The 16,012-nt window shown below is 48.4% G+C and overlaps 5 protein-coding genes across 5 annotated transcripts; 3 read left to right on the forward strand and 2 right to left on the reverse strand.

The window, feature by feature from the left end:
- Window positions 1-285: 285 nt before the first annotated feature.
- Window positions 286-2,497, forward strand: F5J12DRAFT_786520 (amine oxidase; the record flags this gene model as incomplete). The annotated part of the gene is made up of 5 exons (XM_051743463.1): window positions 286-594; window positions 655-1,265; window positions 1,323-2,044; window positions 2,093-2,207; window positions 2,263-2,497. 5 exons carry the CDS (start codon window positions 286-288, stop codon window positions 2,495-2,497), a joined length of 1,992 nt encoding a protein of 663 aa, XP_051595190.1.
- Window positions 2,498-3,694: 1,197 nt separating this feature from the next.
- F5J12DRAFT_863051 (general amino acid permease) lies at window positions 3,695-7,238 on the reverse strand. The gene is made up of 29 exons (XM_051746949.1): window positions 6,928-7,238; window positions 6,893-6,898; window positions 6,698-6,810; window positions 6,573-6,637; window positions 6,479-6,513; window positions 6,412-6,420; window positions 6,345-6,356; window positions 6,224-6,292; window positions 6,087-6,157; window positions 6,018-6,031; window positions 5,941-5,967; window positions 5,856-5,875; window positions 5,751-5,800; window positions 5,689-5,701; window positions 5,607-5,637; window positions 5,462-5,555; window positions 5,317-5,398; window positions 5,201-5,259; window positions 5,110-5,153; window positions 4,877-5,049; window positions 4,763-4,821; window positions 4,691-4,707; window positions 4,612-4,633; window positions 4,520-4,554; window positions 4,367-4,454; window positions 4,231-4,304; window positions 4,101-4,165; window positions 4,009-4,038; window positions 3,695-3,958 (listed from the first exon to the last, which is right to left on the reverse strand). The coding sequence occupies exons 1-29, from the start codon at window positions 7,081-7,083 to the stop codon at window positions 3,875-3,877; spliced, it is 1,617 nt and encodes a 538-aa protein (XP_051595191.1). The 5' UTR covers window positions 7,084-7,238; the 3' UTR covers window positions 3,695-3,874.
- A 554-nt stretch (window positions 7,239-7,792) lies between these two features.
- F5J12DRAFT_786522 (SYF2-domain-containing protein) lies at window positions 7,793-9,019 on the reverse strand (the record flags this gene model as incomplete). Its single annotated transcript, XM_051743464.1, has 6 exons — window positions 7,793-7,861; window positions 7,923-8,019; window positions 8,077-8,204; window positions 8,260-8,447; window positions 8,469-8,754; window positions 8,807-9,019. The coding sequence occupies 6 exons, from the start codon at window positions 9,017-9,019 to the stop codon at window positions 7,793-7,795; spliced, it is 981 nt and encodes a 326-aa protein (XP_051595192.1).
- Window positions 9,020-9,566: 547 nt separating this feature from the next.
- On the forward strand, window positions 9,567-10,674 carry F5J12DRAFT_476817 (uncharacterized protein). The gene is made up of 4 exons (XM_051739615.1): window positions 9,567-10,088; window positions 10,191-10,345; window positions 10,397-10,524; window positions 10,579-10,674. Exons 1-3 carry the CDS (start codon window positions 9,788-9,790, stop codon window positions 10,406-10,408), a joined length of 468 nt encoding a protein of 155 aa, XP_051595193.1. The 5' UTR covers window positions 9,567-9,787; the 3' UTR covers window positions 10,409-10,524; window positions 10,579-10,674.
- Window positions 10,675-14,569: 3,895 nt separating this feature from the next.
- On the forward strand, window positions 14,570-15,291 carry F5J12DRAFT_786523 (uncharacterized protein; the record flags this gene model as incomplete). The annotated part of the gene is made up of 5 exons (XM_051743465.1): window positions 14,570-14,722; window positions 14,781-14,935; window positions 14,978-15,059; window positions 15,138-15,227; window positions 15,268-15,291. 5 exons carry the CDS (start codon window positions 14,570-14,572, stop codon window positions 15,289-15,291), a joined length of 504 nt encoding a protein of 167 aa, XP_051595194.1.
- Window positions 15,292-16,012: the final 721 nt, after the last annotated feature.

Below are 16,012 nucleotides of genomic sequence, written 5' to 3' on the forward strand. Positions count from 1 at the left end.
GATACTGCCCTGATCGTGTTTCTGATCAACCAAATGGAGGTCACAGGTTCTGATCGGAACATCCTCAAGACTCCGATCTTGCTGTGTTCATTGCATCATGCATGGCTTGAAGGTGGTGCTCTATCTCCTTTTTGTAAACGTGCATCATTGTGGAATATACGCCGAATTTCCTCCGGGTTCTGGGTATTTAAGACTGCTTCTTTGAAGGAAACGAACCCCAATGCAACAACACCTGCAACCGTAGCTTCACTACCTCACTAAAGCTCAGCTTGGTCCTTATTTTCTATGTCGTTCCAAGGCGACCCACTAGCCTTCTATGGCAGAAACATTATCGAAGATTATCATGCCTCTCTCACGGCCAAGCTCCCTCTGCCTAGCACCGCTAAGACCGGTTCTTTTGACATTTCAGATGAGACACTGCGCTTTTTCCCTCACAAAAAGGTCGGAATCTTGGGCGCTGGTGTCGGTGGCCTTTATACTGCATTGATACTAGACTCTCTGGATATCGAGTACGAGATTCTAGAGGCATCAGACCGCGCTGGCGGTCGCCTTTCGACGTATAAATTTCCCGGAGGACAGAAGTATGATTACTACGTGCGCTTCCTATCATCCAAATCACACGAGATTAGATGCTCATCTTCCCTCATCACCTAGGATGCTGGTGCTATGCGCTACCCCCTACCGAAAAAAGATGAACAAGGACAGTACAAGAATGGGATTATGAAACGCCTGGCCGAGTTGATAATCTATCCGCCGCTGAATCAAGGTTCAGATCGCCTTGAGGACAAACTTGTACCCTACCACTTTGAGGCTCTCGAAGGTCCCAACTTGAAACCGGGCTTCTACTACTTTAATGGTGTCCGCGAACGAATTTCTGACAAACCCGGATCCTTCCATGCTGACCAGCTCGGCGTAGCTCCTAGCTATATCAAAGCAGGAACGGATGCCATTCACAACGACGTCATTGAACCGTTTGCCAGGTTGCTCATAGCTGATATCGAGCAGGGAAAAAAGGAGGGCTGGCGCGTGGCGATGGCGAATGACTCATATTCCCTCCGCGCGTACATGTCATTCAAGTATATCCCCAGCGTCAACCTTGATCTTCCTCCTCAACATCTTCACCACAAGGTCGTAAACTGGTGCGAGCTTCTCCAAAGCAGTACCAAGTGGTATGACCGCGCATTGACTGAAGAAGTCTTTGAATCGTTGGCCTTCGCCAGGATCGGTGGCACAGACTTCGGTGACGTCGATTGGAAGTGCTTTGAGTGAGTGCAATATGGAAATTTGTCTCCCGGTCTAACCATCCATGCAACGTGGCTCAGCGGTGGATCAGAAGTTTTGACGAAGAAAATGGCGGAAGTGATCAATCAAAAGGGGGAACGCATCCAGTTTGGCAAAAGAGTTATGGCCATAGGTCAATCCCACAAGCTGACTATTATTATCCCGTCCGATTTTCCAATGGACAAGCTTCCTTCTGGGGCCACTGAATCAAAATCAGGGAACAACACCAACGCTGGTACGAAAACGATTGACATTCCGAACGCTGGTGTTGCAGTCTCAGTCCACAATGAATCTGAGAAACGTGTCTACTCGCATGTCATATCTACCCTCCCTCTCCCCGTGCTTCGTACGATAGGTATGAAGGACGCAGAGATGAACGTCAAGCAGAAGAATGCTCTGCGTCAGCTCCAGTACGGTCCTTCCATCAAGATTGCTATGCGGTTTAAAGAGCCATGGTGGACCACCAAGCTGAACATTGTCGGTGGGCAATCATTCACGGACCTTCCCATTCGCACCATCGTCTATCCATCTTATGGCGTCGACTCCGATACCCCGTCCACGGTACTAATTGCGAGCTACTGCTGGACCACTGACGCGGAACGCCTCGGATCCCTTGCAACGCCAGACAAGACCGGAGCGCTGAAGGAGATGGTGCTTCACAATCTCGCAGAAGCACACGGTGCTCCAATCACATACAAATTCCTGCATGACCAATTCGTCGATATGAATGTGAAAGATTGGTCCCATGATCCGCATACGATGGGTGAGATTGAATGTAACCGATTCAGTGTTTTGCTGACACCGAATTCAGGCGCATTTGCATTCTTCGGTCCCGGCGATTTTGAAGATTTGTATTCATCCCTCACCTACCCTGCGGTGAGCGGACGTCTACACTTTGCGGGAGAAGCGATAAGCACTCGTCATGCGTGAGTGTTGTCGGGTGATTAAGCAGAAGATCCGGTACTGACCCTATCATTTTAGATGGGTTGTTGGTGCGCTCGACAGTGCCTGGAGAGCTGTGCACGAATATCTCAGCGTCACGAAGCAAGATGATAAAATGCAGAAATTCAAGGAATTGTGGGGCGAAAATGTGGAGTGGGCGAGTCCGCCGGGACAGCCCAGCGAGAAGGATAAGCCGTCTCGCTTACTTCTTGAACACCTTGGACTGACTCGTCAAGCTGTCCTTGCTGGAGAGATTCGGTATGCTGACTACTAACAATACGAAGGAGAACGTTGAGTGACTGTTCCGTTGCAACCGCTGAGTGTTGAAAGCCTGTAGCGCATATAGGTTTGGCGTCTGTACCATGTATAACATGTAACAACTAGCACCGAGTATTATCATTGATTGAAACGAATGATTACCTTTCCCTGGAGTTATGGTCATGAAGTAACGGTTATGTATCTTACCGATGTTGGGACCTGTAAAAGGTGGGTCTACTAATCGGAATACCGAGCGATGCCTTGATTTAACTTACGGCTACCTAGCACTATTGTGCACAGAGTATGAATTGAGCCTGCTCTATTCCAGTGATATCCCGGCGTCGCCTGTCCATTGCAACCCATGGGCTTCCAAAGATCCTCACAGGTACGCCATTCCCAGAGGATAAAAAGATACCCGGAATAGATGTAGATTCTCCCCAAGATGCGTCAGACTCAAAACGCTTCCAGCGAGGAGTACTACATTATTTCGTGCGACATTCGCAGTACCTTTATGACATTTCCGTGTTGCCTTCCCAGCCCCCCGCGCACAGTTGCCGTCATTAGTCTAGATAATTCGGATGTTCAGGCCCACGAAGTAATTCTCATACTTCCACCATGTGCAAGGAATTAACTGACCCGTTTAGGTTGCCTAGTTTTCCGTTACCAAAGGCGACGGGGACAACACCTACACCATTAAGGTCAATGGGGGGTGATGCCCGGCGGGGTCTACCTGAGGGGACCTCATCTATTCTTTCGAAGGTGGACATACCGAGGAGTGTGTTACCGTTGTCAGGGAAGCCGAGAGAGCATATATGTACATAAGTTTCCGGTGTTCGAGAACGATGAGACAGTTGGATGGTGATGTGACAATACCTAGCATCTGGAGCAAAGGGCAGCGATAGGAGGGCATGGACTGCTCCCCTCGAGTGATGGGCAGGCCCTCAGGGATATATCCGGCCTCCCGCAGGTATGGCTCGATGGCACCTCTTTCGCATTCGTGATAATGATTGGGATATTTCCCAGACGCACCTTGAACTCCATACCGCGGCAAAGCGTCGCCAGCTGTTCAGACTTGACAGTTTATAAGGATGAAGTGAACTACATAGGTGGATCTGGTATTGTTTTGATTTGCTAAGAAGTTGAACGTTGTACGATTTTGAAGGTGGTCATGTTGGCCTTTGCACAAGCATCGCACGAGAAGAATACCTGAGAATAGTCAAAACGTTGAGATGGTCACTACAGAAACTAGCGTCTACGAGACAAATATATAGCGCACTATTCTTACGATAGGGTATCTGCAACACAGACGAGCAAAATCATGTAAGAGATGTGTAACTCAAAGTACTAGTCTATGATCTCAAGGGCGGGTCATTACGGATAGTATGTGTTCCTTTCAAACAATGCCAATTTTCTGAAACAATGACAACTTTTCAAGCAAAAGCCCTTCGTCGCCCGTCTCTTCTAGAGTGGGAATATGCTAGGGTTCACTTAGTATGTGTGCACAATCCAATGTCGTTACGGACTCACCGATATGAAGTCGAGTTCTGATAGTGGTTGCTGCAGGACACGCGTTCGACATGAGTCACAGTATTGCAGATCAATAGGTAGGTGAAACTCACAATCTTTGTTTTGAACCATAGCTTGTAACCTACAAAGAGGGACAAAATGATCGGCAAGTTGATATCCATCATATCATCCATGTTGAATCAGCGATCAGTCCTCCCAGCATGTGCAGAAGCACGTGCTCACATGATGCAACAAACGATGAAGCGCTGAAATCCCAGAAGACCGAGATGCCACTGATGAGGATGTAGAACACCGACCTGTTTGTTGTGCACGTCAGACATCCAAAAGAATGTATGGTGTGGAAGAGAGTGATGCCTACCAAAAAATGGCCCACATCGCAGCGTAGGGTTGTAACGGAGATCTGTATATTCCTTGGGGGATGATGCCCTGAATTTTTAGGCCATAATCTGTGTGACGAGGAGGGCCGTCTCGTCAGTATTTGGTTAGTTTCAAAGGGGAACTTCGTCCGTACAGTATCGGAGATAGGTGGTATTGATGACCGTCCATCTGCATATGGTTAGGGATCAGAGATTAGGAATAAATGGTGAAGCGGGAGCTACGCACCCAATGAGACCGCACATGGTGGCTAACGGAGACGTTAGCAAGTCACTCTACAGAGCAAGTATCGAGCAACGACACATACACAAGCTGACGAACCAGCTGGACATATGTCAGTAACCTGGTACCACCAACAACAGACCACTAGTTTACATACTTGAATACGGTCGAAGCACTCGACGACACAGTCATGAATGCCAACAACGAGAATAGGCCCTGATAAATTTTGGGTCAAGACGGTAAATAAGTGCGATGTTCTGAAGATACCAACTGCGACGATCACTGCGACCCATGGGATACCACCCTTCGTGCATGTCGTAAAGACTTTGGGTGCTTGGTTTTGTACTCCAAGACCGTAGAGAATGCGAGACGCCGTAAAGAGACATGTATTCGCAGACGAGTATGCGCTGGATATGATAATTGCATTGATAATAGACGGTAGGACTAAGGGAAAGACAGGAGTTGTTAAATTATAATGCCGTAGAATGGTAGAGTTACAATTACCTTTGACACCTGCACGTTCGAAAGCTAACACGAAAGGAGACTGGCTAGGGTCGTTGAGGACGATCGTGGGTACCACTAGTTAGATACTCACCTAGATAACCCAGGGTAGTTTGATGGAACCAGCATGCCCACAATAATTACCGAGCATAACTAGCAAAGGCGGTGATCAATACCGGAGCTTTCCAGGACGCTAATTCATACACTTACATAAAAGAGGACGAGTCGGAAAACAACGAACTTCATTGCTCTGATAATGTTTGTTCGTGGTTGCTTCGATTCTGCTGCGGAGCTGAACGAGGGATCTCTGTCAGTTCCATGGTACACAACGCACAGTACAATGCCGGAGACTGACATGGCGATGAGTTCGAAGCCACTGACAGAGTATGCAGCTGGGACAACAGCCACCAGCAAACCGAGGAAACATCCTGTTGCCCCAGGCTCAAGCGCTGTGTACATTTCGTTAATCTAACTTCCCGGCGCGGAATATCTTCGCTCACTGGAAACCATAGGCCCTGGATCCTTCCAGTACTAATATTGCTCACATTGATAATAGCAACTTTCAATATTAATGGATCTTACCCGGAATCCAATTCTGCAGGAACACATCAGGAAGAGCTCTAAAGTTGACAGTGGAGGCGAACCTATCATGATCGGGTCCTCCACCTAAACTGATGACGAGTCCGCCAATGATCTACGGGATAGCCCAGATAAAGCGATGCAACAGAAAAGAGGAAATATGCACAAACCAAGGTGATTGCGAGCATGACTACAGCACAACGACACCATGGTTAGTTGGCGTTGGGAATATGAGTGACAATCTAAGTAACTTACTCTTCAACGTCGCAAAAAGTATTTCAGCTAGAATGTAGTGAGCGCCATGGATAATGCTGCCAGGGTCTGTCGCGTACAGTTTCCAAACCAACTGATACGTAGACACTGATAAGCTGGTTGTGGGTCAAAGGGGTTATGGAACTTACCGGACACCGAAGAAGTTGATGATGAACAGTCCAACCACAGTGGCACCGACGTAAATCCCTGTGTGGCTCGGCTAGCTCATGTGGTGCCCACGTGAGCACTGCAAATTCAACCAGGAGAATGACGAAGGTGTACGAACGTTGGTGTCCCAAAAACCGACAAAGGCGGTCAACGCAGTTATCTCTAAAGGTACGGCAATGGCAGCATACTTTATCATCGTGAACACCCACAGGAGACAAAAGACGAATCTGATAACTCACATAACAATAGTTCTGGATGGAGAGAAAGCATTAATCGAAGACATCTATCAAACAATAGAACACGAACCCATCCAAGCTGAGAAAACGAGCTAAGCAATGAATTCATTCAAGCAGACCAAAAACTCCAGACATACCGCAAATCCAGCAGCAGGATCCAACCACCTCGCAACTGCGTAAGCCCAATCATCAGTAAACATGCCACCCCTCGGAACCATAGAACTGACGCACCGAAGTGAACGATCGAACCGGATATTGGAGCGAACGCAGTCATTTCTCCTATCGACATGATCGTCCTGAGGTGAGGGGAAGGATAAGTACGCTTTACCTGGATTCGAATGTGGAGCAGAACTTACGAATAGACGACGGTACAGACATGCAAATAGACCAACAGTGCTCCTAGGGGACCGCACAGCGCAAGAATCTCACCCAAGCCAAAGAAGAGGCCTGTTCCGATGCACCCTGCAATCTGGATAGATTTGATGATAAGTTCCATTGACGGAGACGTCATTCCACTCACAGCAATCCTGCAGTTGAAGAGCATAGTCCTCAGCAATATCAATGTGTAAGTTCTTCGTTCTGCTTACAACTGGATGTGCTGTCTGCCGAGCTGGCGTTTGACATGGTCACGATCCCCCTGATAATGGAAGGCCTGCTTTTCTGATATCTTCTCTTGCATGGGAGGTGTCGTTGCGCTCAAGAATGATGTGCTAGAAGCTGGGGCCTGTAGATCGACCGCCATGGAATACGAACGGGAAGGGAAAGGAAACACAGAGCTTGTTTTGAAGCGGACCCATGCTTTATGAGGTACTTATATATATCGTGTCGCGCCCATTGTCGCTTGCAATGCATTCCATAGCTGTCTGTGTCACATTGGCGGTAACAACAGCCTGTAGCGCAGCTCTGCTTCCGCAATTGCACCCGTGCCGAGGCTCGGAGCAGTGTCGGAGTTTCAATTGCATAGGGAACCTATTCGTTTTTTTCTGCTTTTCTTTCGACGACGACACTCTTCCGTGAATCGACGTGTGGCATGAGCCCGCACACCGGAAGCCAGGACCAGGCTCTGGTTCAGAAGGTAAGTCTGGGCTCCCTTTCTTCTGTCTTTTTTTTGCATGGGATGAATGCAAAACCACATTACATGTTCAAGCTCAACAGTCTGATGGACTTCGCACTCCAGCTGCTGCTTACACATCTGCAATTCTGAACTTTACCGCTCATTTGTCCTTATACCTCTCAGATGGACTGACCATATTATTACTTTTCAGGCATCCATGTTCCCTTACCGGGAATGCCCAAAAGTTTTGCGTAGTTCAGGATTGAGGATGATCGACGATGTTTTGATGGTTACTCGTTTCACTTGTAAATAGTTGTATTAACAGCAGTAATCATACAGTACAACGCTGCGGAGATAAGAAGGCGATGCACAAATGCAAGATATGCAGTTAGTGGTGCTATAATGCAGTTCCACGCTCGAAGCTGGCACGAATCTCGGCAGTGTATTTGTCGTAGTATCTCGCGATCTGAAGTGTGGAGCAATGAATCAGAATGGCCATCACGAATGAAAGACACTAGTTTACCGACCTTTTTGTTGAATACACGATTCCGCTCGTTGATATACGTGATGTCGCCCTCATCTTCGTTGTGCCTCTTGCGCGAAAACTTGGCCTTCTTATCGACACTGTTACACAAGTTGTAAGCACACTCATCGCGAAGGCACATCGGAGCAAAAACTGACTCGTGGTTGAGCTTGCTGATTAGCCGGTCGACAGCCTCCTCAGAAGGCTTGTTATCACCGTAGAGTAGCGTGTTGGCATCTCTATAGAAGGCGTCCACAGCCATGCGCTGTTCGGTTGTTGGAACCATCTGTCGGAGTGATTAGTTTGTCGCTCCCTACGGATATCATTCGAAATACACAAACCCGGCCACCACTTGGGTCGAACGTCGTTAGTGCATTTGATGAACCGGAAGGTGTGGAACTGCCCGACTCCGATAGAACCCCGGCGGTCAAGCCCAAGGCCTGCTCCCTCTGTTTGTTGTATGCTTCCAGGTTGGGTTTGATAAAGTCCAAGTCTTTCTTATACCGTCGGTGTGCAGCATGCGCGTCATCTGCGGCCGTCCATCACTCACCCGTTAGTTGCTTGAAATAACCTACAAGAGACGCACCGTGAAACTCGAAATCCGCTCTCCGAGCTTTTCTGGCCAACTTTTTCTCCCACTTTTCGTTTTCCTCTATTGTCCACTCCCAATTCTTTGATCGCTCGATATCCTCCCCCCGTCCCTCTGCTTCTGCTTGTGTCCGGAGCATCTCTGCAAGCTTTTTCTGGCGTTCTAGGCGTGCCATATCACGAACTGTTAACTTCGCTCTTGCAGACTCCTCAATGAGTGATTGCCGGTTGGCTTTCGTGGATGTACGCTGTTGCATCAAGATGAGGGGTCCACAAATGAAGATTCGAAAGTAAACAAACCATTTTAGCCCGTAGCTTGTCAAGCCTCGCTTTCCTATCCTCCATGGTCACCGTTGTCGACCCAGAATTACCATCGCCAGTCTCCTCAGTGCCTTCAATGCCACTCTGCTCGGACTCTTGCGGCTCGGGTGAGATTTCTGCATCTTCGTTATCCTGTTCTTTCGAGGGGGGCACGTCGTCCCGAATGTCAGCTTTCGAGGTTGAACTTGCCATGGTGTTTTGCGCTACAGCTCCGCCTGGGACAAGTCCGGGAGCTGTGGTTTGTGATGACATAAGCCATTCAAGCAGCACCTCTGAGGCGGTGACGAACAACTCCCGTAAGACTTCGTTTCCACCAGATTATTCGTTTGCGCCCGGGAGCTATCTCTGTGCGGCAGTGATGATGATTAACCACAGCCCATGCATGCAGGCAATAACCCTTTTAACTTGCGGGTGCAATTTGACTATGTTTCGTATTCGTACGTATGGGTGGCACTGCAACCGTTGAAGCACCACCGCACTGCCTATGGCAACAACCAAATGAACGGCACGCGGAAGGGGTCCTGGTCTCCTAAGTTGTGACTGCACACGATAATTTGCGTGGAGGAATGAACCAGAGCCTCGTCCTGGCCTTCGGTGATACTTAAATGCCCCAGTAAGGACCAAGGATTATTAAACTTGACGATGAGCCTAGCAAGTCGAAAGCGAAGAATTATACCCTCCAGGCAGTCCGATTATGTATTTGAGCAAGATCGATATGCCCGAGTCTTGTCAACAGCGACACTGCTAAGTCCCTTTAGTGACCGGGGCCGTTCCTCTCAACAACTCTCACCCACCACCATCTCACCCTCCCTTACATAACTCCGCTCTTCTCCACGATGCCCCCCGATAAACACCCGTCGTTCGCCTCTTTGTTTGACAATGCCAGGGCCCGTGTCTCCATAAGTACCACTCTGAACTTTATGAATGACATTTTCAAGAACAACAATCAGAAATATATGAATGAATCGACCCACTGGAGTAAATACTCAGTCGCTAATGTCTTGCCCCATCTCGCTTGGTTGCTCTCATACCTACATTCCTGAAGCTATATACCCATGCTTCCAAAGTTCTTTCCATGGGGAGGTTAGCCTTCGGTATTCGGCGGCTTCACATACTACGTCGCGAGCACGACGAGTGGACAGGTTATACCTACTGCATAGGTCGCTGGCATGTATATGTCGGACTCGATCTGTCGCAAATTGTACTCCAGGTGGGTTCGACCGTAGATGTGTAGTATACGTTCCAGAATCCAGGGCGCTAAGTGAGTATTTGGATTACTGGCTTTCATTCATTTCCGTTTGTCACGCAGCAATCCTTTGATTCAGTATACCGATCTTGGAATCTGGCACGGAATATTGAACAGCTTGTCCAGATATTTACGCACTGATCACATGCGTAATGCCTCTCTGCTGTATCCTCTGGTCTCGCCCGGGAAAAATTAGCGGCGTCAGGGATCTCCGATGCGCTATTCATGCCATATTCTCATTTCAAAGACACCCGATTGCAAAGAATCGGACAGTGCACAAACGTGTATACGTCCTCTTGCATCATGACCAACCATTATTTTAGGCGTTCGCCTAATCTCCGGTTTCCGCTATATGCAATCCTGGTTGGCGCCCTAATTTTGCCTGTTTCGTATTCCTGTTCCAGGGAGACCTGGGTGTCGGGCTCTGGTCACCCGGTCAAGAAACTACTTCATCGGTACGCACAGGGACGTTCCATCAGAGCTCTCCAGTTCGAGTAATGATCACATCGATATGATTCCGGTTCATGTCCTACTGGAGCGCTCAATGAACCATGTAATATATCAGCTACCTGTGAGCGGATGCATAAGTTCCCTGGTCGTGCTTCCGATAAGCCATAGTGCAGAAGGTAGACTCGACAATCTCGACGTTCCGATGGTTTGGGAAGGGTTTCGCTGATTATCTCCTGATGCTCTAGGAGTCTTTTGTCGTTCGCGTCGTTTGTGGTCTTGACGCATGATTTTATTGACCATGTCCTTCATGGGATTGGGAGGAACCTTCGAAGGCTTTGCCGTGAATTTCTTAGTTTTAGTCTTATGCTTCACTTGCTTTTTTTGGGGAGCTGTCTAGCGTTCCCCACAGGTGGGTTCTGGTGAACATCCTCTTCAGACGTCACGGCTTCCTCTAGGTCCCTTTTTGATGGTCCTAGGCAAGTCACTGTCGCCATTGCTTATCAGCATGTTAGCGGCGTCCCATGACGCAAAGGCAGTATGTTGAGCATCGGGATCAAGCTCGCCATCGCTGAGGTTCAGGCCTCCCCAGTTCCTAGGGTCGGGTCCCTTTCCCTTGTTATCTTTCTTAGTATAGGAACTCATGTTCCAATGTAGACTCTCCGTGGCTGTCTCTGGGTAACAACCACAACCTCCTCCGGATTCGTTCCCGTTCATCCGGGGTCAACTGTCGCTCAGCCTCTCTGACGGTGTTTCTCTGATCGAGCCTTAACTCATTCTGGGTGTGTTGTTCGCGCACCACCTTGGTCCACGACTTCGGGTCGTCTCATTCGACTTCTGTCTCGCTCATGGGGAGGACAGACAGCGTGTCACATTGGACATTTTCAATTAAGACATCGTTCGTACTATGAGTCGGTACCAGAACTCTAACAGCACGAGCCTTTACTGCCTCTGGGATACCAACGTCACTGGGATACACTGGTGAGTTAACTCTCGAGCTGGGAACGTCGACGGCAGCACCTTGGGGTGCTGGACTTGGACTCCTTGAGCCAGACCTAACCACGTTGCTATAACTCCGGACATTATCAGCGGCGAGCCTTTCGATTGGGGTGGAATACTGACTCCCGAGTGGGGTCAGCTTTTGTAAAGGGGACATATCAATGGTGTCAGTACCAGGCTGGGCCGTTGGGCTTTGGGGTAGGGAAGATGCTCGAGCGCGTGTGTCTCTGCGGGTGGTAGAACGTGTGTTAACCATTTTATCAGGTGCTTTTGATACTTACTCATGTGTCGACTGGGGATCAGCCTGTGGATGATTGAGAAGGTATCGGAGGGTTTGTTTTTTTTTTGAATTTGAGCTTAGACCATTTGAAGCAGGAAAAAAAAACATGTAATAGCAATGCAAAGTTAAAGCACTTGCAATGACACACACTAGGATCTTTCTCAAGTACTACTCGATTTCCAGAGTAAAGGGTCTGAATATTGCGAGGTAGAAAGGAAAGTCCCTGTACAGTACGCTACACGGCCCTTTTATAGGTCAGAGAGCAGGCACGAGATTTGTCTGAGTATGCATACAGGTTAAGTAGGATCAGAGCATAGATGAGAAACTAAGTAGAACTGTCATCATGAATTCACCATCTAATCATACGGTCGACAGCGTCGGACCGAATCCTTACAGTTTCAGAAGGCGGATGTAGCAGCAGATCACCATGTGTACAACCTACGAACCACACTCCACCGATGTATCACTTCATGGTTACATGGAGATATTATTCAAGCTACTGGTTCCAATATGAACAATACGTTCGATGAGTAGTATGGAGGGTTCAATTGTCTAACGACAGGCACTGGTTTGACAAGGATTCAGAACAAATGCCGCATGAAGAACACAGGCTCAAATTCAGAATGATTCAAACAAAGTACGCTACCTGACAATCTGGTTGACCTACGCAGCGCTTACGTGCTTGGTCTCGATCCTTGTACGTACGAAGAATTATGTTAGACAGTTCGGTACCAGCGATCTTCGAAACGTTAAATGATTCATGTGTACGCATTGTGGTCGGGCCTGAAGGTGATAAGAGACGGTCCCGAATGTCCACGGTGACTCCAATCTGGTATGTGTTCTCTCCTAATTGCGGAACTGTCGGCAGCGCGATTGGCTTCATTATGGAACCTTCAGGCAAGAGGGCATGAAAAAGTACCACCGGATGAGGCTGCAACCCTTCAGAAATGGCAGCGATGGGGACCGGAAGAAGGACGACTATGCCAGGTCGCACGACGAACGGTAAACCTAGGTTTCTGCCACTGAGAGCGTGATGATGTATCTGTTGTTCTTGAGGGTCTGACGCATGTTGAAAGGAAGAATCGAAAGCTTGGCTTTGGGAATGCAACAGCAAGTCCAACCATCTTTCAACAAGTAAAGATATCCCGGAAGACACCGATGAACAATCCAATGGAACACCTTCACTAATGACTCAGGTTGCCAAATCTGCCATTTGAGACTGGGGCCGAAGGTCACCAGTGCAACTCCAACGCACGAGGTGACCTCGTTGCACGGCAGAGGGTGAGATGATCGCGATAGCGAATCCGAATGTTGGGGAGAAGCCTGACTATCGACTACTGGACGCGGAATCAAAAACTCGAGGACAAATGTTTGGTACCAGCACCCACAGCAAGCTCGACGACGCTAGGATTTGTCGCCAATACAAGGACCAGCAGGTTTGACATCTTCACCCAAATTCGATACCTAGAGGGTTACCCGCATGCACATGCATGTCCTCGGCTATGTATCATGCAGCTTGGGTTTGGTCCGTCTTCATTTGAAAGATGTCTGTATTCTACATCAGAACATCGCGAAGATCTAGAGATGAAAGTTTCCGCCATGACAAGTGGATCGAACGAGCGTCAAATCATTCGTATCGGATATTTGGTTGCAACCTTCCAGGCTCAGCGAATTGCAGAAATCCACAATATGAAAAGAAGAAAGTTAGGGCACCAACTCGGATTGCATGATTGCGGAATCCGGAGATGCGACGAGGATAATTACATAAACCCTGCAGGACACGTCAGAGTTTTGCATGTTTTACAATCTACAACCAGGTGTCTTTGGAGCGAGGATGGCACTTTGAGGATCACTGAACATCACCAATTTTGGTTGCTAGCACATCCATTTTGTGTATGGTCTACCCGTAAATCTTCCCAGACAAGTTCTTTCTTTTCGACTCCCTGCAACATGATACGTGACCACGTATTGAATAAAGATGATTGTCTTGGGCTGAGCAGAGAGGGGTAGGCAACTATTCAAATATTCACATAGTGCCTTGGAACGTATCTTAGACACGAATGGTTGAACTCACCCCAAATATCTTAGAGACGCCAGCAACGGTAGATTCCCGACCATTTGTCGTGCTCGAGATTTGGTGTGGGCACAGGACTGCCAAATCTCATACTATCGAGCAAAGAACTGGCCACAACATCCATGATTGGTCAGGTTGAAGGGATCTAAACAAAGCAACCACTGAGTGGGGTACCCCCGGCGCGAGGATATGCAGACTGCTGATCTCCACATGGTCCTGGATCGATGGTCCACAGACATGGGGATTAGTGATCGCGTTCGATGTTATATTACATAATTGAATCGGAAGGTTCATATAAGTAAATGCTATACCAAGGATAGGTCAGGTTTTTCTGCTACACCGCAGATACTTGTGACGGCGGGGAAAATTACATAACGATATGGAATCCGCAATGCATGAATATGTGCGGAATAGGACTGCATTATATCCAACCCAATCTCCAGTCTCCGCAATCCGGGCTGGCGCCCAACTCTGTCCTTTTTGTAATTTGCCATGCCCTAATAGATGAATCCAAATATTGGCCCAGGAGAATAGTCGAAGCCAGCTCTATTTCAGAGATATTCCGGTGTCACCTGCCCATTGCGATCCACGGGCTTCCGAGGATCCTTACAGGTGCCCAATTCCTAGAGGATAAAAAGATACCCAGAATAGATGTCGGTTCTCCCTCAGTCAAGGAATTCGACTGTTCTCCCTAAGATGCACCAGACTCGAAACGCTTCCAGCGAGGAGTACCGCATTATTTCTGTGCAACATTCGCAGTACCTTCATGATGTCTCCGTGTGCTTTCCAAGCCCTCCACGCGCAATTGCCGTTATTAGTCCGGATAATTCAGATGTTCAGGCCCCCAAAGTTATTCTCATCCCTCCACCATGTACAAAGAGTTAACTGACCTTTTTGGGTTGCCTAGTTTACCGTTAGGAAAGGCGATGGGGACAACACCTACACCATGAAGGTCAATGGGGGTGATGTCCGAGGGGGTCCAGGGGACCTCATCTATTCCTTCGAAGATGGATGTACCGAGGAGTGGGTTATCATTTTCAGGGAAGCCGACAGAGCATATACGTAAGTTTTCTGGTGTTCGAGAACGATGAGATGGTTGGATAGTGATATGACAATACCCAGCATCGAGAGCAAGAGCAGTGATAGAAGGGCATGGACTGCTCCCCTCGGGCCGGGCCTCCTGCAGGTATGGCTCGATGGCACCCCTTTCGCCTTTGTGACAATAATTGTGATGCGTCCCAGATTCACCTTGAACCCTTTACAGCGACAAACCATTGCCAGTTGTTCAGATTTGACAGTTTATAAGGATGAAGTGAACTACATAGGTGGATTTGGTATTCATGTACGAGGCATTGTGTGTTTGTTGAGAAGTTGAACGCCGTACAATCTTGAAGGTGGTCATGATGGTCTTTGCGTGAGCGTCGCACGAGAAGAATGCTTGACAATGCCAGGGCCCATGTCTCGATAAGTACCACCATGAGCTTCATAGATGACATTGTCAAGAACAGCAGTCAGAAGTATGCGGATGAATCGACCCACTGTTAGTAAATACTCAGTTGCTAATGTCTTGCCCCATCTCGCTTAGTTGCTCTCATACATACGTGCCTGAAGCCATATACGCATGCTCCCAAAGTACTTTCCATGTGGAGGTTAGCAGCCTGTACTCCGTCAAAGATCATCCGTGGCATGATTGCGAGTACGTACTACCACGGCGCGGGGACGCGATTAGCCTTTGTTATACGGCGGCTTCACCATACTACGTCGCGAGCACGACAAGTGGACGGGTTAAACCTACTGCATAAGTCACCGGCGTGTATATGTCGGACTTGATCTGTCGCAAATTGTAGCGTCGGGTGGGTTCGACCGTAGATGTGTAATACACGTTGGAGACTGGCAGGGAGCACAGCCGCTAGGTGCCGAGTCAGCATGGTCAGAGTCGGGTTGCACGCATGTACACTAGGTAGCTACATCATCCTATAGCTCGCCTCGAGCTCAGCTCATCGCTCGTGAGGCTCTCTCGCACTGTTCCAACGTTCCAGAATCCAGGGTGAGTATTTGGATTACTGGCTTTCATTCCGTTTGTCACGCAGCAATCCTCTGATTCAGTATACCTGATCTCGGAGTCTATCACGGAATGTC

Source organism: Pisolithus orientalis (genome assembly GCF_024613125.1).
Source record: "Pisolithus orientalis strain OTSU chromosome Unknown F5J12scaffold_59, whole genome shotgun sequence".
In the NCBI taxonomy this organism is placed as follows: Eukaryota; Fungi; Basidiomycota; class Agaricomycetes; order Boletales; family Pisolithaceae; genus Pisolithus; species Pisolithus orientalis.